The 27,989-nt window shown below is 38.3% G+C and overlaps 1 protein-coding gene across 4 annotated transcripts; it reads right to left on the minus strand.

Annotated features, from left to right (window-relative positions):
• Positions 1–314: 314 nt before the first annotated feature.
• On the minus strand, positions 315–27,989 carry LOC132858787 (mucin-2-like). Of its 4 annotated transcripts, none has more exons than XM_060889244.1 (44): positions 27,922–27,989; positions 27,741–27,770; positions 27,231–27,456; positions 26,652–26,781; positions 25,192–25,255; positions 25,000–25,079; positions 24,268–24,457; positions 24,057–24,176; positions 23,465–23,585; positions 23,219–23,354; positions 22,743–22,814; positions 22,506–22,578; positions 21,753–21,884; positions 21,497–21,646; positions 21,258–21,352; positions 21,044–21,176; positions 20,194–20,437; positions 19,865–19,905; positions 18,998–19,086; positions 18,099–18,253; positions 17,480–17,618; positions 17,093–17,191; positions 13,454–13,648; positions 12,876–13,118; positions 12,496–12,652; positions 12,186–12,299; positions 11,832–11,973; positions 11,722–11,753; positions 10,390–11,622; positions 7,864–10,323; positions 7,519–7,719; positions 7,062–7,300; positions 6,778–6,964; positions 6,460–6,661; positions 5,053–5,231; positions 4,595–4,664; positions 4,380–4,489; positions 4,238–4,269; positions 3,843–3,990; positions 3,325–3,362; positions 1,903–2,010; positions 1,761–1,800; positions 1,332–1,434; positions 315–796 (listed from the first exon to the last, which is right to left on the minus strand). In XM_060889244.1, exons 1-44 carry the CDS (start codon positions 27,965–27,967, stop codon positions 625–627), a joined length of 8,970 nt encoding a protein of 2,989 aa, XP_060745227.1. In that variant the 5' UTR covers positions 27,968–27,989; the 3' UTR covers positions 315–624. The 4 variants fall into 4 exon arrangements, with proteins under 4 accessions (XP_060745227.1, XP_060745228.1, XP_060745226.1 ...); XM_060889245.1 differs by having other exon boundaries at positions 7,864–9,897; positions 9,964–11,622; XM_060889243.1 differs by having other exon boundaries at positions 7,864–11,616; positions 11,725–11,753.

Consider the following 27,989-nt stretch of genomic DNA (forward strand, 5'->3'; position numbering starts at 1 on the left):
CAGGCATGTGAGGGCCATGCACTCTACTGACTCACATTATGAGCTGCTGTGACGAAAGTCGTATCAGCAAGTAATTAAAATTTTTTCTACCAGCCCTCAGTGGGTTGATCATTCACTTTTAACATATGATGTAACATGCATTATTATTTACATATTATAAAACTTTACTGTATATACAGTATATTTGAAATGTTGAACATAAAATAAAATAGCCACACAATACTTTGCATTTCTTTAATCACTGATTATACCATATAAATACATTGTTAAGAGATTATAGATGATCATTTACACATATTCTTGAAAAGAAAGAAAAAAAGAAATTAGTCCATGACTATTGATATTTATTACATTTCCATTTAGACTTGATATTCTTCAATTTTAGTATTTAATCAGATGAATTAGAATATGTAGTGAAAAAAATCAAAAATCTCACAAGGAATTCCTGTGAATTTTTGGCACTGAATAATCACAGTAGGAAGCGGAAAACACAAGATATTAAGAAAAAATCATAATGCATTGATCATTTAAAAAATATTAAGTCATGCAAATCAAATTACACCAGATATATTTATGGATTATAGTTTTAAACACCAGGTTCAATGACCATTGCATTGTTATTTTTTATCTTTCATGGTCCAATTTTTCATGCTGACACTCACAGCTAGTGATGTGTCTGTAGGTGTATTCAGTAGCTGTAGCTCTACCACAGTTCAGAGAAATCGTTTTTTCCTCATAGGCTTTTGCTCTGCAGCAGGTCTGATTATTCCACAGCTCTTTCCCAGACTTTACCCACCTATAAAACAGCACATAACACAACCGTAAACATACAACTTTCTAGAACATGAAATCTTTTAAAATTTTAAACACTAAAATGTACTTTTCATTCTTGCCTGCAAAGATCACATTGCGTTAAGAGCCTAGTGTGATCAAACAAATGCAGTGGTCTGCCTAAAAAAAACAGTTAGTCTGCCAATGATCTAGTGTGTAGTGTATGAGGTTTGTAAGTGGTGACAACCATTTGTGGAAATCACACACTACAGAAAATGTAGAGATGCCAATCAGCCTACCATGCTTGTATTTGGACTTGGAGAGGAAACTGCCAAAGCATAGGAATAATGTGCAAACTCCAAGTATACAAAGAGGACATAGTAATCGAACCTCGATTGAGGTAAACATGCTTGTGATGGTGGGTGTTGATCTGTTAGCATGTGAGTTTATTATTAAAAATGTGTTTATTTAGGCTTATATTTATAAATCTTATTCATATAGGCGTATCCCTTGTAAAGGTTAACTATGGCCAAAAAATCTTAATAAACAGAAAGTCTTACAGGGAACTTGATGCACAGTTTCCATCACAGGTGGGCAGCATCACTTCCATGGTGCAGTTCTCTACAGTCATTCTGGACAACCTGACTCCACACGTTGTGTTGCCTAGAATATTTATACAAACCTCATGAGAACCATATTAAACATTAAGTAAGGTGTGTGTGTGCATGTGTGTGTGCGTGTGTGTGTGTGTCAGCACAAATAATGACTGTGGTGTCTGTTATAAATTATTAAAAATAATTAATTAGGATTTTGATTATATAAAATATTTGACTGATATGATTAAAGGATTTAAAACAACATTTGTTTTTCATAGAATCCCTGTAAATGTATCTATACACTATAAATTTTGTAAATGTTCCAAATCCTTCCAAAATATTGCACTGTGTTTGCTTCAAAGAGAAATAATAATAAAAAGATGTTTCACGTACATGAATAGCAGCAATGATGCTCATCCCAAACTTGGAGTTCCTAGATATGCACAGATCAGGTGGTCAGACAGAATTCAAGATCCATATCAGTAATACTATATGCTAAGTTTCCAAACATTAAATGTGTTATAATTGAGCTCACCTCAGGACAAAACTGTTGTGGACACACAGTCCGCTCTATTTCAGTGCCTGCATTTGTACAGCGATATGATAGACACGGGCTCTTAGGGTTCCTCCATGTTTCACCCACCTGAGGTGTCCATGAAAAAAACATCAGTACAATACACTTTAATTTATCCACTTGTTTTTTCTCTCATTTGTTATTTTAGTGTTAGTGTTATAAAGTATAAATAGCTTATCATGCATTTACAACAGCCATAAATATTCAACTGGAAGAAATTGATCACTATTCTAATTATATATACCAAAGGATTCATTTGGGTTCTAGAAGATGGGGCAACTCTACTTGTTACTGTCAGGACTTCTGCTTGGATATTGTAGTGGAAATTTTCACTTTAGAGATGTTCATAAGAACCTGTCCTTCTATGCTTCTGTTATTGTGACTAGAGATTGCAGTTGTTTTCCTAAAACAGCTTCCAGTAGACCTTTCCCGTGAGACCTTGGTAGTTCCCGTGGGACCTTGATAGGTACAGATTACTGTAGCTTGGTCAGAAGATGAGCAGGCGATGCTTCTAAGCCAATGGTTGATGATGTTTTGCTTTTACATGTCCTGTTTCATTTGAATCCTGTCTAAAATATCCTGATGTTATCAATGATCGGGGCCCTTCCTCTCTCATGTTACACGCGGAGTGTTGGGTCCTGCTGCGCAGCTGATCACAATAAAAACGTGAAACCATTTTACTCTTGCCCATGCCTACCAGTGTGATATTTTATGCTTTAATTCTCTCAAACCTCAAAACGTCCACGACAACATTGTCTGCTGGAACATTATGGGGTGTTCAGGCAGTGTGTTTTCTGTCACATGTCTTGTAATACTCACCTGTTTGTAATTGGTTTAATTATGTGTATTTATTTCCTCCGAATTGCAGTTAGCTTTGTGGAGTCCTCTTCTTTTGTCTGCTTTTGTGTTTCTGTTCCTGTTTCATGTTACTGTGTATTTATCTTCTGTGTTTTTTAAATAAATCTGTTTATTTTGTTATATCTGCATTTGGTTCTGCTTTTATCCCCGTGTCCACAGACACATTCATGTAATGAAACACAGCTCCATACAGTATTTTATAAACCATATTATCTCTTTTTTTGCCACTTGTGTTTGCATGTTTTCTAATGCAATAAAATTCACACTTCTGTAAATGTGGCAGAAGTTTCCAAATACTGTTGGAGCCACTTTAAACATACCATTTCACAATAGTTTTGTTATTAATTAAACAATAACAATTAAATGCTAATTAAAGGAAAGCATTCTATAATTTATAAAATTATGTGAAACTCATTATGTGTATCTCATCATTGTCTTTAACATTATTCTACGATTCATATTTCTGTTAAATTATTATACTTTCTATAGTCTCACTGCACATAGACAAAAAATGGGGGAACTCACCTTATATGTTGTTCTATTGTATTCACAAGTCTGCTCAACTGTAAGAGAAACGGGAAAGCGATGCTAATTACAACAATCCAGAAATACATTATTTCTTAACAAGTTAGGTGTTAAAAAGTGACAATATGCATTAGTGTTTGAAAGGTGATCCATACTATACATGATAAGAAATGTACAAAAAAATCCATGCTTAAGAGATAAAGCAAACAATGTAGAGACCGCTAATTATATCTTAGGCATTTTTGTCATGTTTCGTGCAAACACCATGAATGTCTTGTTGATTAACAGACCTTCTCTTCAGATTTTACAACAATAAGGTACAATTATTGACCTTAAAATGCTTGGTATCAATATCTTTCTCTTAATAATTAGATAGAAATAAATAGACATCACTTTATACTTTTATGTTCAATTTATTCAAATTAAACCAAGTAGTCTATTTAAAATGGAAATTAAATTAAATTAATGAAGAAAATAAATGAAGATAACAGCACATAGAGGCCAAAGTGATAATTTACCACATATCTGGTTGTTGCAGCATCCAGGGACAAGGACAAAGCCAGGACTGCATGTGGGAGGTGGAAGTGTCGGTTTTGGCCAGCATTCTGTCAGTGTTTGATTATTGCATTCACACATGTGGCAATTTGACTCCCATATTGCCCCAACCTTAGACAGAGATTTGGAGTGTAATTAGAGACTTGGTAGAAAAGACATTATGTTTTTTTGTGTTTGAGTTGTGTTTAATATTGCCTTTTCTTAAAAATCTAAAAAAAAAAAAAAAAAGTGTGTACAGTTTGGGTTAATATGGGTTAACATTCTATTAATGTTAGAAGTTTCTCAGTAAATTCTGAATAAGTTTTGAAACATTTTTGAATCTTTAACATTGCATCCTAGGTAATAGGTAATATCTCACCGGCATAGGTTCTCCCAGTGGGCCTTTACAGTCTGAATAATCACAGGAAACACAGGAAATATCAGTTTAAGAATAATTACTCAGAAATGATAAAACAATAGACAAACACACAGCAACAATTTGTATTACAAAAACAACTCACTAGTGCATGTAGATACACAGATGTCTTTGTGTGGATCGGCAAGTAGTTGGCTGTCTGGGCAGAAACAGCCAGACCTCATTGTATCCAAATCTTCACCAGGAACACGAACACTATGTGAAGAACACACATAACACAGACTCATGAAAACTATGAAAAGCATTGTTACAAAAAACTAGATAAGTTGTTTGTAAACAAACAAACAAACATGCTCTCACCCGCCACGACAAAAATCAATTGGAGTTCTCCGGCATTCTTCGAAAATCATTCCTTTAGGACAAGTAACGTCTGAAAAAGGAAACATGCTTTAAAACATATAAAAGAATGGACAAAATAAAGCATTTACAGTAATTCTGGCAGAGTAAACACAGAATGTCTATAAGTTTTACTCTTTTAATGCTTGGATGTGTTTCTATGTAGAAACAGTTAATTGTGAGTGATCCAGCTTTATCCTGACCTTTTATCAATTGTATTGTCATATTACTTCAGACAACTTAACCTACAGTAGTTCTTGTTACAAATTTTGCATTTGGAAGTTTGCATGTCAACCTTGGTTCTGAACTTTTTAAAAGAAATTAAATACAGATTTTCTAAATTATCTTGATATCTACCAGCTAGTAGGACATCTAAATTTGCTGCATATGGCTCAGGCGTTCAAGTAAAAAGGCAACCTTACCACAAATTCCACTTGTGAGATTTCTCCAGGCTACACAGAAGCCCTTCTTATTGCAGTGATCAGCTAGACGCTCTAGTGGGGAGCACAGAGTTTCATTGTTTCGGGCCACACAGTAATCAAACTTGCAGTTACTTACTAGCTTCTCCACATCAATATCCTTGCTGCATTCACTGAACACACTGAAATCGAAACAGAAAACATACATTAGTAACATTTACAAAAAAATCTTTAAATGAAAAAAGAAAAACAAAACAAATTATTTTCCCATGACAGTGTCTTGGATCTTTTATCTGCATTGTTAAACATACTGTAGACTTCTAGTTTTAGTGTAATCTTTCATATCTGTTGTCTCTGTTGTTTTTCTTATGTTCTATTTTTTTAGTAAATTTGTTTTTGCTGCGGTATAGTTAAAATTTCTGGCTCCTCTAAGAGATAAATTATCGGTTAGTTATGAGTAACTGCATGCCAAATTATCCTTTCTATGCTATCCACGTTTTTTGACCAGACTGGGGAAAAAACGTGGATAGCATAGAAAGGATAATTTGGCATGCAGTTACTCATAACTAACCATTAACCATTAGAGCCATTTATCCTTTATTATTATAAAGGATAAATGGCTCTAAATAATAGCTTTAATAGCTTAAATAATAGCTTTAGGGCCATTTCTTAATTCATTGTAGTCTTAACACGAACGTCTACTGTAGCTGAATTTATTAATGACTCAGTGATGGAAACTTGAATATAATAATAATAATAATAATAATAAACAATAATAATAATAATAATAATAATAATAATAATAATATAAAATTATACAAAATGATTTACTTATCATGAACCTATTACTTTAGGAAGTAAATTGCTTCTGTATCTAATTAAAAAAATTTTTTTTATCAGAATAAAGCACACTGTTAATTGTCTGTACATCTACTTGACAATAAAAAGTCTTATACCCCTTTCCCTTCAAATGAGGGTAAATAGTGGCTTTCATACAGATTATTTATATTTTAATTATTTTAATGCTAGTTGTTTAGTACATGTACATGTAGACATTCTATAACACATTCATAACAGACTTTTTTATTTCCTGAAAATGTGTTTTCCTCATTTTTTCTAAAAAAAAAAGTTTAGTCCTTTTTTATTGTTGATTTTAGATTTTCTATCTAAAAGTAAGAAAATTTTGTCAAAGCTGAGGTCCTGCTGAAAACCATAAAATGCAACAAATCATTATAAATCGGTATAACATCCTTACATTCCAGAAGTTTGAACCCTTTCCCCAACTATTGTGCATTTACTCAAATAATCTGTTATGAAAAATATGTTTGCAAATCTAGAGACAAAAACCTTGAAAAAGTCCCATGACCTTGAAGTTCAAACAGAGCTAAAGAAGACCTAGCTAAAGCTTACTTATGTCTGAGGAGCTCACAGAGAGGAGCCTTGCATGGTGGTTTTGGAGTAATTGGTGGAGAACATGGGACATGCCGGGGGACCTGTTGACAGTAAGGTTTCTGTGGATCATCCTCTATCCACTCAAATGCAGTCTTATCGCAGCAGCCCGCACTCTCAGCAGAACCATTCCTACGCATACATGATGTACCTCCACAAACACCTGGAAGAAAATAGAAGGTAGAACCTTAAATGATAAACTACACTATGTCATGATATAAATTATATAAACTACACTAATTCACATTTAAAAAGCATGCTAAAATGCTGGAAACCTACCACACTGCCCCTGTGTGTTATTAGAGAAGTGTTCCATTGCCAAATTGATTTGGAGTGTGTTCCTTGCACTGAGAGAGATGTATGAGCGAATCTCTTCAATGTAAATGTAAACATTGGTACTTGTTCCCACAAACCTAAGTCCATCTGCTTGATAAGGTGGGTTTATTGTTACTTTATTCAGAGTAACCTAGAAAATATAACAGATTCAAACAAACACAGCCTAAACATGCATCTTGTACAATATGTAAAAACAATAAAATAGCAATTAGAAAAAATAGACCTACCTGTACTATTTTTTTAGGAACCCGAAGGGCTTGAAGTATTGCTGTGCTGTTATGATACTTCACAATGATACCCTTAACACAAGAAGCAGATGGCTCACAGTAATAATTGTCAACACTGATTCTGAGATGGTGATGTGGAGTCCTTTCCTCCACCAGAATATATGTACAGTTTTCTAGGAAATCAAAGTCCTGCCCTTCAAATGTAGTATAATGGGGGTCTCCATAGACATCACATTGACCTAAGGGAAGCATAGGGAAATCTCGGCATACAACCTCTTAAAAAAAACAGGAACAGAAACTCAGATCATAGCCCTAAATAAGCTTTTATGTTTGGTGTGGGATAAAACAAGATAAATATACTTATTCATTCATTTACTGGCTAACTGGGTGTTATACTGTGGTTAATTGACAGATTTTTTTATTTTTTTTAAACAGTAGAAAAGACCACTGTACTCACAATCACATTGCCATCTTTCACAACAGCCTTGCTTATCTTTTACCAACTTTTCAGTTTTTCTGGGGCACGCTGGCTTGACCTGTGCTGGGCATTTGACAGGACTAACAGTAATACCACCCATTATGCAAGTATTATTGTAGCAGCCGTCAATCCACTGATCACCATTTTTCCATGATTTGTTTCCATGTAGATCCTTGCAATCTGTCAAAAAAAAAAAAAAGAAATGAAAAAAGAAAAACAATTACTATTGGAATTAGAAGTGTCTTTATATCAGGTCTAAGTAAATAATATTTTTACACCCCCTTATAAAAGTACAGGTAGGTCTTATAAAACAACTGAACATACCTGTGGTTTGAGTTGTGCTTGGAGTAGTTGAGGATTTGGTTGTAGCTGTACTACTTGTGCTTCCTGTTTTTTGGGATGTGGTTCTAGGTGTGGTTACTGAACTTCTGGTTGTGGTTGAAGTTGTGCTTCCTTTAGTTGTTGTTTGAATTGTGGTTAATGTACTTCTGGTTGTAGTTGAGGTTACTTTAGCTGTAGTTTGAGTTGTGTTTCCTGTACTTCTGGTTGTTGTTTGAGTTGTGCTTCCTGTACTTCTGGTTGTGGTTGGAGTTGTACTTCCTTTAGCTGTAGTTTGAGTTGTGGTTCCTGTACTTCTGGTCGTGGGTCGAGTTGTGCTTCCTGTACTTACGGTTGTGGTTAGAGTTGTGCTTCCTTTAGTTGTAGTTTGAGCTGTGGTTCCTGTGCTTCTGGTTGTGGGTCCAGTTGTGCTTCCTGTACTGCTGGATGTGGGTCGAGTTGTGCTTTCTTTGGTTGTAGTTTGAGCTGTGGTTCCTGTGCTTCTGGTTGTGGGTTGAGTTGTGCTTCTTGTACTTATGGTTGTGGTTAGAGTTGTGCTTCCTTTAGATGTAGTTTGAGATGTGCTTCCTTTAGTTGTAGTTTGAGCTGTGGTTCCTGTAATTCTGGTTGTGGGTCGAGTTGTGCTTCCTGTACTTATGGTTGTGGTTAGAGTTGTGCTTCCTTTAGTTGTTGTTTGAGTTGTGGTTCCTGTAATTCTGGTTGTGGGTGGAGTTGTGCTTCCTTTAGTTGTTGTTTGAGTTGTGGTTCCTGTAATTTTAGTTGTAGATTGAGCTGTGGTTCCTGTACTTCTGGTTGTAGGTCGAGTTGTGCTTCCTGTATTTCTGGCTGTGGATTGAGTTGTGCTACCTTTAGTTGTAGTTGTGGTTCTAGATGTGAATTCTGTTGTAGTCACAATGTCTTGACTCCCATTCTTTATGGGTTTTGCTGTTCCAGTTATTACCGAAAACTCTGATTCAGTTGTGCTTCCTGTACTTCTGGTTGTGGGCCGACTTGTGCTTCCTGTACTGCTGGTTGTGGTTAGAGTTGTGCTTCCTTTGGTTGTAGTTTGAGCCGTGGTTTCTGTGCTTCTGGTTGTGGGTCGAGTTGTGCTTCCTTTAGTTGTAGTTTGAGCTGTGGTTCCTGTAATTCTGGTTGTGGGTCGAGTTGTGCTTCCTGTACTTATGGTTGTGGTTATAGTTGTGCTTCCTTTAGTTGTAGTTTGAGATGTGGTTCCTGTACTTTTGGTTGTGGGTCGAGTTGTGCTTCCTGTACTGCTGGTTGTGGTTGGAGTTGTGCTTCCTTTAGTTGTTGTATGAATTGTGGTTAATGTACTTCTAGTTGTGGTTAGAGTTGTGCTTCCTTTAGTTGTTGTTTGAGTTGTGCTTCCTTTAGTTGTTGTTTGAGTTGTGCTTCCTGTACTTCTGGTTGTGGTTGGAGTTGTACTTCCTTTAGTTGTTGTTTGAGTTGTGGTTCCTGTAATTGTGGTTGTGGGTCGAGTTGTGCTTCCTGTAATTGTGGTTGTGGGTCGAGTTGTGCTTCCTTTAGTTGTTGTTTGAGTTGTGCTTCCTGTAATTCTGGTTGTGGTTCGAGTTGTGCTTCCTGTACTTATGGTTGTGGTTAGAGTTGTGCTTCCTTTAGTTGTTGTTTGAGTTGTGCTTCCTTTAGTTGTTGTTTGAGTTGTGCTTCCTGTACTTCTGGTTGTGGTTGGAGTTGTACTTCCTTTAGTTGTTGTTTGAGTTGTGGTTCCTGTAATTGTGGTTGTGGGTCGAGTTGTGCTTCCTGTAATTGTGGTTGTGGGTCGAGTTGTGCTTCCTTTAGTTGTTGTTTGAGTTGTGCTTCCTGTAATTCTGGTTGTGGTTCGAGTTGTGCTTCCTGTACTTATGGTTGTGGTTAGAGTTGTGCTTCCTTTAGTTGTTGTTTGAGTTGTGCTTCCTTTAGTTGTTGTTTGCGTTGTGGTTCCTGTAATTGTGGTTGTGGGTCGAGTTGTGCTTCCTGTAATTGTGGTTGTGGGTCGAGTTGTGCTTCCTTTAGTTGTTGTTTGAATTGTGGTTCCTGTAATTCTGGTTGTGGTTCGAGTTGTGCTTCCTGTACTTATGGTTGTGGTTAGAGTTGTGCTTCCTTTAGTTGTTGTTTGAGTTGTGCTTCCTGTACTTCTGGTCGTGGTTGGAGTTGTACTTCCTTTAGTTGTTGTTTGAGTTGTGGTTCCTGTAATTGTGGTTGTGGGTCGAGTTGTGCTTCCTGTAATTGTGGTTGTGGGTCGAGTTGTGCTTCCTTTAGTTGTTGTTTGAGTTGTGCTTCCTTTAGTTGTTGTTTGAGTTGTGCTTCCTGTATTTCTGGTTGTGGTTGGAGTTGTACTTCCTTTAGTTGTTGTTTGAGTTGTGGTTCCTGTAATTGTGGTTGTGGGTCGAGTTGTGCTTCCTGTAATTGTGGTTGTGGGTCGAGTTGTGCTTCCTTTAGTTGTTGTTTGAGTTGTGGTTCCTGTAATTCTGGTTGTGGTTCGAGTTGTGCTTCCTGTACTTATGGTTGTGGTTAGAGTTGTGCTTCCTTTAGTTGTTGTTTGAGTTGTGCTTCCTGTACTTCTGGTTGTGGTTGGAGTTGTACTTCCTTTAGTTGTTGTTTGAGTTGTGGTTCCTGTAATTGTGGTTGTGGGTCGAGTTGTGCTTCCTGTAATTGTGGTTGTGGGTCGAGTTGTGCTTCCTTTAGTTGTAGTTTGAGATGTGCTTCCTTTAGTTGTAGTTTGAGATGTGGTTCCTGTACTTTTGGTTGTGGGTCGAGTTGTGCTTCCTGTACTGCTGGTTGTGGTTGGAGTTGTGCTTCCTTTAGTTGTTGTTTGAAGTGTGGTTAATGTACTTCTAGTTGTGGTTAGAATTGTGCTTCCTTTAGTTGTTGTTTGAGTTGTGCTTCCTTTAGTTGTTGTTTGAGTTGTGCTTCCTGTACTTCTGGTTGTGGTTGGAGTTGTACTTCCTTTAGTTGTTGTTTGAGTTGTGGTTCCTGTAATTCTGATTGTGGTTAGAGTTGTGCTTCCTTTAGTTGTTGTTTGAGTTGTGCTTCCTTTAGTTGTTGTTTGAGATGTGCTTCCTTTAGTTGTAGTTTGAGCTGTGGTTCCTGTACTTCTGGTTGTGGGTCGAGTTGTGCTTCCTGTACTGCTGGTTGTGGTTGGAGTTGTGGTTCCTTTAGTTGTTGTTTGAATTGTGGTTAATGTACTTTTAGTTGTGGTTGGAGTTGTGCTTCCTTTAGTTGTTGTTTGAGTTGTGGTTCCTGTAATTCTGGTTGTGGGTCGAGTTGTGCTTCCTGTACTTATGGTTGTGGTTAGAGTTGTGCTTCCTTTAGTTGTAGTTTGAGATGTGCTTCCTTTAGTTGTAGTTTGAGCTGTGGTTCCTGTACTTCTGGTTGTGGGTCGAGTTGTGCTTCCTGTACTGCTGGTTGTGGTTGGAGTTGTGGTTCCTTTAGTTGTTGTTTGAATTGTGGTTAATGTACTTTCAGTTGTGGTTAGAGTTGTGCTTCCTTTAGTTGTAGTTTGAGTTGTGCTTCCTTTAGTTGTTGTTTGAGTTGTGTTTCCTGTAATTCTGGTTGTGGTTGGAGCTGTGCTTCCTTTAGTTGTTTGAATTGTGGTTCCTGTACTCCTAGTTATAGTTTGTGTTGTGCTTACTGTTTTTGTAGTTATGAATTTAGTTGAGGTTCCTGCACTTCTGGTTGTAGTTTGAGATGTGGTTCCTGTACTTCTGGTTGTGGGTGGAGTTGTGCTTGGTATGCAGTCCACTAAGGCACCGTGGTACATTAATACATGGGATTATTATTTTTTTTTTGAAAGCACATAATTTGATTAAAACAAAACAGTGTAAAAATATACAAATTATTACAACTCACCACAAATCATTTGCCCATCATTGCAGTTACTATGATAAAAACAAGGTAAGCTTTTAGGACATGTAACAAAACATTTGCTCATATTTCCATACAAAATACAAACTAACCAGCATCCATTGGGTGTAGTCACTGTAGCACCAGGTTCTATCACAGTGTTGTTGAAATAACAGGTGCAGTTTTTCAAACTGGAACACATTTTTCTGTTCTCATCATAATATGGAATCTCAGCAGGGCACCGTGGGTAACAACCTTATCCAAAAATATGCCAGTTAACGATTTTGAATTTTGAAAAATGATTCAAATGGAAATTTAAATAAACGCTTAATAAACTTTCATTATCTCCCCTAGGAACCAAACCCTTATCCCAAACTCAGTTACAAAATTTGTTACTGCCTAAAAAGCAGGACTATGGCATAAATTTAAAAAATAATTGAAAATTCATCAAAGTGAAAAATTAAAACCTTCAAGCTTTCCAGAGAATTTGTTGTCTTTCCCGCAAGTCTTAATTTGTTGAGGACAGGCTTCATAATGCCAGCTGCTCTGACCCTCTTTATTATAATAGTCACAATAAACCGCTGTGGAAGGCAAGCACACATAATTACATTTTACAATCACAGTACAAATATATTTCTACACACTAGAAAGTAATTTTATGATTATCATTTGTTATAAGGGCATGGCTTCTTTCTTTTTTTTCTATAAAAAAGTTTTTTTATAAATACCAAAAAAAAAGTAATAGTAAATGTGTTTTCAATGTTGCAAGATACTTACGGCACCTATCAGGAGTCCTCCATTTGATACAGACATTTTGAGTTGTGCAGGCCTCAGCATATGCTGCAACAACTGTGCAGAATCCCAGAAACTTGCCCTCAAAATCACAGGAGCATGACTCCAGAATACAGGCCTGATAGTAAGGTGTTGGATCAACCTGCAAGTTATTTCAAAGCCATACATTATGCAATGAAAAGTTGTTGCTTCTTCTGAAAATCTATATACATAAGAGTGTTTTAACATATTTCAGAAATGTATTTGATCAAGTGTATTAATTTTTGGACAAAGGCAAAATACAAAAGATTCTTTAACAAATCTTTTTATCTAAGTTTTAAAAAATGAAATATGAAAGTTATTCAAAAACATCCATGGTAGAGAACCTTTAGGTGGCAGGTTTTGAATATGTCACTGCGTAGAATCATGCAGCGTTTCTCTGCCCAAGCTGCACAGTATGAGTGACGTTCACAAGGAAACAGTTCCTGGGTCACATCCGAACAGGGAGGCACGGCTGTCTTCCAGCTGTTCCCAAACTCCAGTGTGCTGAAGACTACAGAGGAGCTCCTCGTCAGCAGGTCATTCGTTAGCTTTCCATCAAAATCACCACACAGTCCACGCACTCGACCCTGTCAGTCCACACACGAAAGAACCATGAGCAAGACAGGCTTGAGATGCACAGTAAAATCTAGACACAAGTATTTGGATTCACAACTATGAAATTGACATGAATAAAAAGAACTATTCATAAACAGCAACAGGTACATACTTCAAAAGGACAACAAACATTTCCAGACTGTTGACTTTTGGCATACAGATTGGGCACTCATTTGGCATGCAAGTTAACACTAAGCTATGCACACCTATTCATGGTGGTTTGTTTAGGCCAAAATGTGAAATCTCAGATACATGTCAACATTCCTGAAATCTGTTCACATGGTAATACAAATACAATGCTCCTTACATTCCATCCGGTCTGCAACTCAATTTTGATTCTGGTTTGCTTGTCCCAAATCACAGTCAGGTTCAGTTCTGGCACGGAGATAATGATGTACAGACCCACAGTGTGGACAGAGTACAGTGAAGGAGTACTGAAATTCAACCCTTCAAGGAGCCTTTCAGTTACGGTCATATCACGAAGAGTTAGAGTCACTTCATTCTGTTCAAGGTTAATAAATTTTGTTAAGTTACAACAAACTTAAATTATGACACAATCTATAGATATACTGTATACTTGATTAATTAAATGTCATTAGTAGCATTTCAAATTTTCAATCCTGTCTTTCTAAAACAATGGTATTGTTACGGTGCAGGACAAAGGCGAGTGAGGATCCAAATGCAGTTTAGAGTTTAATAGTCCAAAACACAAGAAACAGATGAACAGACAGGCAGACAGAACAAGGCAGCAAACAGGGCTAACAGGACACAGGAACAGGCACACCAACATCCAACATCAGACAACGACCAACACCAGGGAAGTGAACAAACAGAGTATATATAGCTGACAGGAACCAATGACAAAGCAGAGACAATCAAAGACAAAGACAACACACCTGAGGAGATGAATGAGTACAATTAATGTCCATGGAAACCAAATAGTGGGCGGAGCAAACAATTAGCCACAGGGAAAGACAGCAGACAGAAACAGGACAGAAACACAGACAGACTCATTACAGAGCCCCCCCCCTAGGAGTGGATTCCAGACACTCCAACGCAGAACCGGGGGGCGGCGGAGCGGAGGCGGAACAGGGGGCGGGAAGGCGGGCCAGGTCCATGTGGCGGTAGAGGGCAGGGCAGAGCCGGCGAAGCTGGAGGCCAGGGCGGAGCCGGCGAAGCAGGAGGCCAGGGCGGAGCCGGCGAAGCAGGAGGCCAGGGCGGAGCCGGCGAAGCAGGAGGCCAGGGCGGAGCCGGCGAAGCAGGAGGCCAGGGCGGAGCCGGCGAAGCAGGAGGCCAGGGCGGAGCCGGCGAAGCAGGAGGCCAGGGCGGAGCCGGCGAAGCAGGAGGCCAGGGCGGAGCCGGCGGAGCAGGAGGCCAGGGCGGAGCCGGCAGAGCAGGAGGCCAGGGCGGAGCCGGCAGAGCAGGAGGCCAGGGCGGAGCCGGCAGAGCAGGAGGCCAGGGCGGAGCCGGCAGAGCAGGAGGCCAGGGCGGAGCCGGCAGAGCAGGAGGCCAGGGCGGAGCCGGCAGAGCAGGAGGCCAGGGCGGAGCCGGCAGAGCAGGAGGCCAGGGCGGAGCCGGAAACCAGGGTGGCGCCGCAGGCAGGGTCAGTGACCAGAGCAGGACCGGAGACCAGGGTGGCGCCGCAGGCAGAGTCAGCGACCAGAGCAGGACCGGAGGCCAGGGTGGCGCCGCAGGCAGAGTCAGCGACCAGAGCAGGACCGGAGACCAGGGTGGCGCCGCAGGCAGAGCCAGCGACCAGAGCAGGACCGGAGGCCAGGGTGGCGCCGCAGGCAGAGCCAGCGACCAGAGCAGGACCCGAGGCCAGGGTGGCGCCGCAGGCAGAGTCAGCGACCAGAGCAGGACCGGAGGCCAGGGTGGCGCCGCAGGCAGAGTCAGCGACCAGAGCAGGACCGGAGGCCAGGGTGGCGCCGCAGGCAGAGCCAGCGACCAGAGCAGGACCGGAGGCCAGGGTGGCGCTGCAGGTCGGGCCAGAGACCATAACGGCGTTGGCGGCCAGGGTGGTGCTGGAGGCGCTTTGAACCTGTAAAGATGGACAGGAAAGGGAGAGACTGACAGAGACAGGGAGACAAAGCTGGGGACCACTTGTTCCGTCGACCCGGTCGGTTCGGCTGGTTCTGTCGACCTGGTAGACCCGGCTGGTTCTGTTGACCCGGTCGGTTCCATTGACCCGGTCGGTCCGGCTGGCTCGGTTGACCCAGTCGGTCCCATCGACCCGGTCGGTTCGGCTGGTTCTGTCGACCTGGTTGGTTCCGTTGACCCGGTCGGCCCGGTCGGATCCCGTATTTCAGCGGGTTCAGCAGGTTCGGGCGTTTCAGCAGGTTCGGGCGCTTCGGCGGGTTCGGGCGCTTCGGCGGGTTCGGGCGCTTCGGCGGGTTCGGGCGCTTCGGCGGGTTCGGGCGCTTCGGCGGGTTCAAGTGCTTCAGCAGGTTCGGGCGTTTCAGCAGGTTCAGGCGTTTCAGCAGGTTCGGGAACCTCAACAGGTTCATGTGCTTCAGCAAGCTCGGGCGTTTCAGCAGGTTCGGGCGTTTCGGCGGGTTCGGGCGCTTTGGCGGGTTCATGTGCTTCAGCGGGTTCAAGTGCTTCAGCGGGTTCGGGCGTTTCAGCAGGATCAGGCGTTTCAGCAGGTTCGGGAACCTCAACAGGTTCATGTGCTTCAGCAAGCTCGGGCGTTTCAGGTGCCTTCGGTGCTCCAGCCGGTGCCGTAGGGATGCCGGCCGCCCGGACCGACGCCATCGGGGTGTCCGCCAGCTTGGCGATCAGCCGGTTCCCCCGGGCCTCGCCTGAGCTTTCCGGTCTGGCACCCATGTGGACGGGTTCGGTCACTGGTGTGCACAGGTCTGGGTCGGACCGAGGTACTGTAGGGGCCTCGGGCGTCCGTGGCTGGCCTGGCTCCGCAGCCCACGGACCCCGACGCCTACTGCCCCCCCCCAAAAAATATTTAGGGCCGGTGTCCGACTCTGTCCTGTGCACGGTTAGGGAGGACCCGCCCAGGAGCAACGCTACGTTGGCCAGGTCCGTGAAAGGCCCCACCTCTCGGCCCAATGGCACTAGGTAGCGCAGCCCGTCCTCTAAACCATGCCGGAACAGGTCCTTGAGGACCCTCTCCCCAAAATCCACCTGATTGGACAAGTCCAAGAACACCTCTACATATTCCTCTAGTGGGGAATCCCCCTGACATAAACGAAACAAAATCTCTGCTGGATCCATTTGGTTGGTCGTTCTGTTACGGTGCAGGACAAAGGCGAGTGAGGATCCAAATGCAGTTTAGAGTTTAATAGTCCAAAACACAAGAAACAGATGAACAGACAGGCAGACAGACAGAACAAGGCAGCAAACAGGGCTAACAGGACACAGGAACAGGCACACCAACATCCAACATCAGACAACGACCAACACCAGGGAAGTGAACAAACAGAGTATATATAGCTGACAGGAACCAATGACAAAGCAGAGACAATCAAAGACAAAGACAACACACCTGAGGAGATGAATGAGTACAATTAATGTCCATGGAAACCAAATAGTGGGCGGAGCAAACAATTAGCCACAGGGAAAGACAGCAGACAGAAACAGGACAGAAACACAGACAGACTCATTACAGGTATGGAACATTAAAGAGAAAAGTGCATATTTATATTTATTATATACATTATAAAAATCGATTCCATGGTAAAAGTAAAAATCATCCAAATACATTTTAAGACAAAGGGAACAGCAAAACCCACTAATATATCACAATGAAACCTCAATAACAGCAGAAATTAACCTTAAAAATGATTTTGTCACAATAAAACCTATTTAAATAAAAATTGAACCCAGATTTTAACCCATATTTACAATAACACAGAGTTGAAAACTTAGCTTCACAGTGTGAACATATGCATAAAATGCTTGGTAGGATAAAGAAACATAAATATTCAGGTACCTTGAGTTTCACTGAAATGTCCCGGGAACATGTTAAAACTTCATCACAGCAAGGGACACTCTCTGCTTTAATGGAAAACAGCTTACTGGGGCCCACATCCTAACACACACATACACACACATGTACAAATATTTCAATGAGTGTCCTTTAACATTTTTAATAGTCATTCTAACTATATGTGTGTGTGTATGTGTATATATATATATATATATATATATATATATATATATATATATATATATACATATATATATATATATACATATATATATATATATGTATATATATATATATATATATATATATATATATATATATATCATTTATTTTTTTTAATTATTTTTTCTAATCAGATTTGTTGTTTCTATATGTAGGAACATGACTCACCTCTACCAGAGTGTACTGACAGTGGCCATCAAAACGATACCATTTGGAATCAAAGGTCTTATATTGTCCATTTCCAAACACTTCACACACTCCTGGGCATGGATCACCTTTACAGTCCCACTGTCCTCCTCTGCATGTGCTGAATGATGAGGTTTAACATGTAAGCACCAACACTGCAATAGTTTCTATCTACCCCCATTAAATTGAAACGATTTTAAGATTTAGAAAAATCAAATTGTTAATTGATTTGATTCAGACTCATCAGTTTAAACTTTTAAATCCTAAATGTGGATTACAGCATATAAAAATTAAGTGATACACTACAACTGTCATCAATTAAATTATCATTAATGATTAACCCCACATAAATAACTATTTCTGTAGGATTTTCTTGTTTTTATCTATGACTGCAGGCATATCCGCAAAGAGCTTACAAAGAATGCATGGTATATCAATTGTTGAACGGTATCATAATTGTTTTCTAAAGATTAAACATACCGTGGCTCACTGTAAAGGCTACTGTAAAAGCAATCATCAACAAATAAAGAAAATAGATAACCTGTTTCTTTATCTTGTTTCTAGTTAAGTTTAATTTGAAATCATAAAACATTTAATTTACCATGTCTTACAGTTCGACTCCACGACCTGCCCAGATGCATAAACCATACCCATGAATTCACATGTGCACTTCTCTCGAGTCACACAGCTGCCATTATGGTCTGCATACTGGCCTTCTGGACAGTAACAGCCACTGATACAACTCTGATCAGAACTCTGTGAAGGCAAATCAGAAATAGAAAATCATCACTTTAATTTATAAATGTTAAAAGTTATGACTTCTGTCTCAGAGCCATGATGTAAAATGAATGTGCATCAATGTACATAGATTCATTCTTACTTTTTTATGGTCATATTGTCTGATATTGAGCATATTTTCAAATGTATATGAACAAATTTATTGTCTGATTTATAGAAGCAATTGACATAATCTTTTCTGTGTCTATGAAATTTTAATTATTCATTCATTCATTAATTTTCCAACGCTTATCCGAACTACCTCGGGTCACGGGGAGCCTGTGCCTATCTCAGGCGCCATCGGGCATCAAGGCAGGATACACCCTGGATGGAGTGTCAACCCATCGCAGGGCACACACACTCATTCACTCACGCAATCACACACTATGGACAATTTTTCCAGAGATGCCAATCAACCTACCATGCATGTCTTTGGACCAGGGGAGGAAACCGGAGTACCCGGAGGAAACCCCCGAGGCACGGGGAGAACATGCAAACTCCACACACACAAGGCGGAGGCGGGAATCGAACCCCCAACCCTGGAGGTGTGAGGCGAACGTGCTAACCACTAAGCCACCATGCCCCCCAATTTTAATTATTAATTATTTAAATAATTAAATAATTATTTAATTATTTTTTATTTATTGTTTTATGGATTCAATTATATCTCAGCTCATTCGTAATGCAATGTGGTAGCTTGGAATCTGATATAGAAATACTCACAGATGGATTGCTCAGGCCTTTACATGTCTTTTGCGCTGTGTTTACTGGTGCTTGTGCACAATGGACACATATTTGTCCATGTGGACAGTCTAGAGGACAAAGTTAGAACAAAATTAAAGGTTTCTTATTTATGACACAATAGCAGTTGATGCTATACAATTATTAATCCAATTGCAATCCAAATAGGTTGGAATTATACGTTATATCCTTCAGAGGGCATAAACCCAGGTACAGGTCAGGAGCTTGACAAATCCTTAACAGATAAACACCGGAAAAATATCACTTCATCGTATTTTATTTGGAAACTGTCTAGTCTCAGTGAAATTGTGCTCACTGTAGCCTCAGATTCCTATACTGGGATGACAGGAATAAAACCCAAATCAGTCTTCTGTTGTTGCAGCCCACCCACAACCACTGAGAACAGAATATTTTCTGTTCACCACACTTTAATAGACTGTCTGTTTGAGTTAACAATCAGGTCATCACCAAAATATTTATGCCCATAAATGTCTTTGTTTGTTGCACTATACTATGTAAAGTCTAGATTGTTGTATGTGTTGTTTTTGCAATATAAAAACTATCCATCTAGCACTCACAAGCAGTCCATAATCAATTCCACTGACATGACATTTCCCCTCTCATTCTTATGTTTGATATAAACAATTAATTAACCCTCTTGATCTATTTCTGTACGAGTTTTTGCATAGCTCTGCTTGCCATACTATTGGTTGATTATAAAACTATCCACTATATGTAATCCACTAATATTTAGCCACTATACCCTCTAATGTCCACATTCGTAATAATGTATGACTAGTTAGTTATTAACAACTCAATATTCCACATATAAAAGAAGGAAATCTTTACCACAAACGTTTGAACACTGGAGATTTCCGTTTTCACACAGGCTGCAAAACAAATATCCAGCATAATTCAATTATAATTCAATTATATTTCTATTACATTTCATTTGTTTCATTATAAATGTAAATGTTTGTTTTTTGTTTTTTTTTTGCATATGCTTCTGTAAATGTAGTAAACATGATTTTGCAAAGAAAAAAACATATTTAAATAAAAGTATATTCTAAAACATGCTAAAATGTGTCTATTCATTTTACTGGAGTAAGTACTTAGAATTCTGTAGTTAGTCATTTATTCCAAAATAAATGTGAATGTGATTGAAAAGCAGAGCATACCAACTGCGTCCATCAATAACCACAGGACCTGGAGGAGTTGTTCCACCTGGGTAGTTGCATTGGCAGAGGGCACGAGGGCTGCACCTTAGTGGTGTGTTGAGATGGGTGCCATGTGGGCATCCGCAGCCCTCCACTGGGTCATCTGGCATGTCACAGGTTGGGTCTGGACCAGACAATGAGCGGCATGTTCGATTACATGCCTGCATGGTGTAATCAAACCTCAGATTGCTCTCACAAGAAGGAGCTGGAACACAGAGTAAAGTACTGTAAATATGAAATCATTGGTAACAAATTTGAAGCTTGAATCTTTGAACCCTTGAATCTTTTAATTTTTCAACATAAAATTTTATTGACATCAGTTTCTCATATAAATCATAATTTAAAACCTACTACATATATTTAAGTAAGTTATTATATAAGTTATTTTGGTTATTATTATTAACAGGAAACTGTGTTAAGTAATGTCCTTGAGTATTTAAATGTTAGCTTTCTTTGCTTTGTTAGTGGGAAGTTGTGTTGTATGTTTATAGTTTTACACGTCATTCGGGGAATTTTGTGTAAAATTGGAAAATGATCTATAACAGAATACATTGATTGGGGTGATTTATATGTATATTCGATACAATGCATTCCGTGTGATTAACTTGTGGTTAATTAAATTCTCAAATTTTAAATTGTAATTTAACCCGTATTCTATTGTATTTTATGTATTGCTATTAATTATTCAAAACTTTAATATTGTATTATATAGTTTATAATTATAAGTTAATGCCAATATGATTAATCTGGCTTGTAATGTTTTGCTTGTATTGCTTACAATTCAGTAGTTTGGTACTTAAAATAGACTCACTGCAGGCTGTTTCTGCTCTCCAGTCACCAATGATGATGTCCTGACTGGCACAGGCTTTAGCATAGTTTCCCAGGCCAACACAGACACGGTCCTGTAAGCCAGAGGAAGCTTGGCAGGTTCTCTGAATGCAGGCCTGGAAATTTAAAGAAAACATTTCTAATTGTTGCAATTGTTCACTAAGTAAAAGAAAATGTAACTATCTGTTGTTTCTTACCCGTAAATAAGAGTTAACGGCCACATATTCATGGCACTGGGCAAACACACCATTTAGGTCTGACAGCTGGTTGCACTGATCTTCAGCAAATATCGCTACATAGAAGTAAGGTACAATACACATTGTATTTTTCACCAAAAAAAAACAACTTAATGCACACACAAGAAGGAAATATCAAGTAAATCAATATTGTTTTCATGTTTTCCTTTCCTTTCCTATGATAAAAAGAACAGCTGTACCATTGCCAGTATTGCTGCATTCAGTGGGAATATCTGCCTTGCAGTCCCCAAGCGCCCACGATCGAGCAAACGACTGAGCTGAGTTTTCCACAATACCACTGCTCGTAGTGAAGTCATCTTCTGTGTTGTTGTTGTTTGATCCACAAAGACCTGTAATGATGAGATGTACATACATCAACACATAAATTAGAGGAACTAAGGTGCTTAGTCATTGGCCATATTGTGTATATGCTCTGCACAATGAACAGTTTTATACCTGTAGTTGCATCTCTCTGAGGTAAATACAAGTACATTTGAACTTCAGGAGAAACTTGGACTTGCATCTTCATTCCAAAAGATGTCTGGACCATAACAAACATTGAAGACTGCCAGTAGACTTTCACATGTTCTTAAATGGAAAATGAAATGTTTTACTTGTATGAGACTGGTAGCAAGTTACATTTACTCTATTACATTTAGTTTTTTATTTTTATATTGTGAAGAAAAAAAATTACTTGGTCATCATTATCTTTACATATTACTAGGATGCTTTTCCCATGATGCTTTTTTTTAATTGTTTATTAATTTGATAACTACAGATTATTAGTTTATGTGGCTTTCCATTGGCTGCTACAGGTTCACATCTAAAGTAATGACATTATGATGTAATGACTCTTGACTATTGTTTCACCAATCAATCTGCTCTAATCAGTTTATACTTGACAACCCTAAAAAGTAGTATATAATATGCTTGTGTTTATGCAGAAAAAATGTGGTCATTTCAGCTTACAAAAACATGTTTCAGAACAATGAGTTTCACCAATCATACAAGCATTTAAAAAGGAAAACCTTTATTGGTTGGTGACAAATCAATTGTGATTGAGAATTTCAGCTTGTATCCTTGGCCTTTTATAGAGTTCACTATATATGTAATTTTTTTCACTACACATTTTTTATCTGTTTGTCTGCCATAACTAGAGACATAAACCTTCATAAAACATAAATCATATTTGTTTTGTAGAAAACTTACCAGTCTGTAACAAATCTGTGACCGTGGCATTTTCCCCAAATTGTACACGGTTTAATGAGAAGGTGTATTGTTCCTAAATATACACAAATATAGTCAAACCACTTTGTAAAAATATCTGGCAAGAGTATAAGTATGTTCATACTTCTGTAAAGCTGCTTTGAGACAATGTCAATTACGAGAAAGCACTATACAAATATTGAATTGAATTGAATTGAATTGAATATAAAGGAAACACACCTTAAACACTTTAAGGCACAATTCTCCTATTGTCACATCAGAAACCTTGATGGTCACAGTCCAGTTTAGTCCCTGTGAAAAGAAATGGTATATTGTATCTATTCTAATTAGAATTAGCATTGCAGTATACATAAATATAGAGAGAGTGTCAAAAAAATGTGAAAAATAGTCAGGTGTCTGCTAGTAAGCTGCAGAGGAAAATGTATTTGTTGGTTCAGCAAAAACACTGACAAAGGCTTACATCCAAATAAACAAAGCAATGGCTTAAACAAATTAAGATCAATGTTTATGAAAGAGCTACCAGAGCCCCGAGTTGGATCAAACTATGGGATGACCTGATATGTGCTGTGCACAGGAGATGCCCTTACAATAGTTTTTTTATCTAGAATGTTTTGAGGCCTGCAGGTTTGGATTTTGTTTTCCCTTAATAATAAAAACCTTCATTTAAAAACTACATGTGATTTTCTTCAACTTACCCTTGCAGCCATGTAGGTACATTTTCCAGGTAGAGAATATTCTTTTCCATCAAAGGTTCTGACAAACCAGCCTTCAATGGTACATGGAGTCACACAGGTGTTAGCTGAGCAGATCCATTTTCCTTTAATGCATTTACTAAGACAAAAACAGAGGTTAAAGTGTGTTCACTAGAGCACTACAAAAATCTTATGAGACCAGACCTAATTAGAACATATGACAAGAACATTAGTGCTGAATGTTCTCACCAATTTTGGCACTTTGTGCTGTGGCTTTGACCAGGATTATAAATAATTCCCCTGTGCAAACAAGGACAGTCCTCCACCTTAATACTGTGGTAGCCTTCTTCTAGATTGTTCAGGACCAAACCTGAAAGAATAAGGAAGAGAAAAAAAGAGAGAGAGTGAGTAAAAGAGCAAGTGTGGAAAAACAAATGACAAGGTTCACTTTATGATAAATTAAATATACATGTCTCAACCTGTAAGAAAGAAAGCAAAGAAGAATACAATTAGAACAATGAAAGGTTGGTTCCGTACAATGGTGTTTTGTTTTGCAGTTTACTTCATATTACTGAAGAATCTACCTAAAATTGCCCTTGTTCTCCATTCTCATTACATATGAAATGGAGGAAATCCTCATTGTCCTGTCTTCTTCAGGTTATCGGGTCAAGTAGGGAAAATTGCACAAGCTTAAACAAAACCATGAGCTGATAACCTACATTTGTCATTACTTTGCTTATGCTATCAGTGTTCCAATGTACTTAATAATTAAGCACACTTTAAAATTGCTGGTTGATGGCTATCATTCCCAATGCAGTACTGAGAATTAAAGAATACACACCAGTTTGAGGAAGGCAAGTGCTGGTTTTGAAATCTGTCTGAAGCTGGGGATTGGAGCAGGTGGGAGGAAAAGCAACAGCTTGATCCTTATATTGCAAATCTCCAGGACAGCGATGTGCCTCTGCAGGGAATTTCACATTTATCATTTTTAATATAATTTGTGAATAATGTAGCCCTTTAAATAATATGCTCTGCTAAAGAAGCACACTTACCACATGAAATTATAGATCGAAATTTTTCCATTTTATTTTCACTTTCAACATCACAGGAGCGAAGGAACTCCTCATAGAAAGCACATTGTACCAACTTATGTGCATTGTACATGTTTTTCAGGCAGAGACTTAGAAAATCATCGAAATCTGCAGTGCATTCTCTGGCCTGACTCTTAAAATTTGTACAGATCTGTAAAATAAAACAATGTTTGATTTATTCATGCATGCATTTGATTGTGTCGTGGTTGCTAGAATTTGTATTGAATGCAAAATTTGGCATAGCATGGTAATGATATCCAATGTTTCATATTGAAAAGTGAAAGTCTTTCAGCTATTAGATTCTACAGTTTAAGAAAGAGAGGAAATCCTGCTTATACATTTCAGAGGACCAGAAGACCTTTTTTCCACTTTTTTCTACTTCTCTGAGGTAACATATTTGCAATTAATGTTTTTTTTTAATTTTGCTGTATTTCAGATTTAGCTGTTTCCTAATATGTTTGTTGGGGTAAAAGGTGATACACCTTTACAAATTATTAGGTAAGACAACATTAATAGAACACTTGTCACTTTAATTCTAAAGAAACAATAAAAAAAATATGCTGCAAGTAAAACTCATTTAGCTCCTTATACACAATTTCTGAGATATTATCTAGTTTCAGGTTGATACAATTTAAGAACTAGTTTCCAGAATCCTGTGGCTCTCTGAAATAGGGGTGTTTTTGGAATCCTTACCCCATTGTTATCATCTGCTTGAATGGAATCTTCAGTCAAACAATTACCACGCATGATATTATTTGCAAGAAGCTGCGTTTCTGGAAAAATAAAATAAAATTGCTGAGATATGCTCATAAACCTTAAGAAAACTTAATAATTTTAATAAAACATAAAAGAGACATAATTGCATAGCTGAATTTTGACATGAACCTGATGAACTCATACTCCCACATATCCCAGTCATCACATCCATTGAGGCCATGTCCAGTTGCACCTATAATACATAATAAGACAGTAAAATTGTAAGCATACTACCACATCTAGTGTGTGTGTATGTGTGTGTTGACTAAATCTTGTACAAATATTTTTTCAAGGTTATTTTAAAACCCTGATGTCTTTCTACAAATAGTACATCTATTAAGGTTTATCAAACACAATGGTCCGCTTAAAGATGTCTAACACCTAAGTTACATAGATGTTCTTCTCTTATGATTTAATGAAGTTACACTGATCAGCCATAACATTAAATCCACTGAAAGTTAAAGCGAATAACTTTGTTTTACTTGCTACACTGGCACTCATCATGGGTTGGGATAAATTAAATGATAAATTAAATAAATTAAATTCTCCAGGTTGATGTTTTGGAAGCAGTTAAAATGGGCAAATGACTGGGTCAGAACATCTCTAAAACAGCAGATCTTGTTGGGTGTTCCTTGTATGCAGTGGTTAGTACTTACAGGGTCATGGGCATTTAAGGCTCGCTAATACATGAGGGGAGCAAAGGAGCAAATCCACAGAAGAGCTACTGTATTACAAATTGTTGAAAAAAGTTAATGCTGGATATGGTAGAAAGGTATCAAAACACAATGCATTGTATCTTGAACCCTGGTCCACAGCAGAAAGTGCCTACAATAGGCACGTGAGCATCAGAACTGGACCATGGAGCAATGGAAGAAGGTGGCTTAGTCTAATGAGTCACATTTTCTTTCATGTGCATCATGTGGCATGTTCATGTGCTTTGTTGCAGCTCAAGTACAAGGTAATGGTATTCCTAATGTCAGTGGCCACTTTCAGTTGGATAATGCTCCCTGTCACACTTATACAAATGTTCAGGAATGGTGTAAAAAAACATGACAAAGAGTTTAAGGTTTTGACATAGCCTCTAACTTCCTTAGATATTATGGCTGATTAAGTATCTGTGGGCTGTTCTGGACAAACAAGTCTGATCTCACAACTGCTGTGTATCTGCTGCTAACATCTTGGCACTGGATTCTATAGCACACCTTCAAAGGTCTTTTGTTAAGTCTATACCTAGACGGGTCTATACAAAAAGATGTTTTGTCTTTACAAGGGGGACCTAAACAATGTTTGACAGGTAGACTTAATGTTAAGGATGATCAGCATATGTTAACAGCAGGAAGAGAGTTATATCAAGAACTTTATAATAGGTGTGTATGATAATTATTATATTACTTACAAACAAATGTGTACATTGTAAATATGTATAGCTTAAATTATTTTCCACTGATCAAAATTTGTATTCAGATTTACCTATCTTCAAATTTACCTTTCAGACTGACTTATCCGTTCACCCATTCACTCTGAATAATTATTTGTAATTGCGATTGTATAGAGATACTCAAAACGTCTTGCTGATTTGCTGTACTAACCCAAAGTGAAGTGACACCATCAGGTAAAGTATACCAGGTGACAGAAAGTGGCAGAACTTTGCAGTTAAGCCTGGTATAAATGCCAAATCTATATACCCTCAGATAGGTCTGGGAATAGGGCAGAGAGACTCTGTAAAAGTATATCATAAAAACATCAGTAAGTATCGAATCCATGAAAATACAATTGCATGTGATGGCTAATTTAAAAATGTTTTAACAGAAATCATTTAAATATTTGCAAACCAGAAAGTAATAAAACATAAGGCTAAACATATAAAAAATATAATTTTCCTGTAATCTTGCAGAATAACTAAATACAGTAACATGTTATTTGACTTTAATCAATAAGGATAGTTTACATGTGCAGTATTCACTTCTAATTAAACATAAAAATATAATACGTTAAAAATGGATTAATATTAATTTATATTCAGAGCATTTAGCAGAAGTCCTTATCCAGAGTGATGTACAAAAGTGCTTTTTAAGTCTCTATCATTGAAGGCTGTCAATTAAGTCTAAGGAAGTAATGATTAATTAATATCTCATTCTTCTATTTATTCCAGGTGTCGTGTGAAATACCTGTTTCCTTCCACAGTGAGGTTTCCATCCTGAATGATGGTAGAAATTTTATTCACCAAAATCTCAACTCTCTTCATGAAGCCAGTTTTATCACGCTGGACAGAGATAAAACATTCAACTCCATTATAAGTGAAGTGTGTCAGTGTTACAGTACATGTGGTTTTCACATGAAACATGGTCCCATTGAAAGTCTGCATGACCCCACTGCCAAAGGTCTTGCAGACATCTGAAAAAATAGTGGAAGCAAGATAAATATATTTTGTTGCTACAAATTAATATACATGACAATTTAGAGGGTATTATAATGAATTAAATAATTACATGTAATTCAAATAAAATAATAATGTATATAATAATATAAAAACGAATAAACTATAGGAAATTGCCTAGCCATGCATTGTTTTACACCTGTGCACTATTTGTAAATCAGATACATCTTACATGACATGCAGATGATCTAGTGGTTTAAAATCCCAACATGTGTATTTCAGTATAAGGGTAACTACTTACTGTGTTGGGTTGAGACTGAGCCAAAGTGACCTGAGAGATGTATCAAATCAACATTTATAATGCCATAAAATTGAATAATTTAAATAATATTTCGGTTTTATTGTTCATAACACAATATGCAAAGCATGTACAATGGAGTTTTAAAATCCCATTATAATTGAATCCAAGCAAAAGCACTTACCTGTGATAAAGACAAGACTCACTAATAGTAGCCTGTGCAGAGCCATGTTTGGGCACTTCAAAACATAA

Source organism: Tachysurus vachellii, chromosome 16, assembly GCF_030014155.1.
Source record: "Tachysurus vachellii isolate PV-2020 chromosome 16, HZAU_Pvac_v1, whole genome shotgun sequence".
In the NCBI taxonomy this organism is placed as follows: Eukaryota; Metazoa; Chordata; class Actinopteri; order Siluriformes; family Bagridae; genus Tachysurus; species Tachysurus vachellii.

Bases quoted from the DNA above. Each gene is read 5' to 3' on its own strand.
- LOC132858787 (XM_060889242.1), bottom strand. From the start codon at position 27,967: ATGGCTCTGCACAGGCTACTATTAGTGAGTCTTGTCTTTATCACAG. The intron at 25,080-25,191 runs GTTCATGTCAAA...TTATTTTTCCAG, and splicing joins TGGGAGTATGAGTTCATCAG to AAACGCAGCTTCTTGCAAAT. The intron at 24,458-24,999 runs GTAAGGATTCCA...TTTATTTTACAG, and splicing joins AAGCAGATGATAACAATGGG to ATCTGTACAAATTTTAAGAG.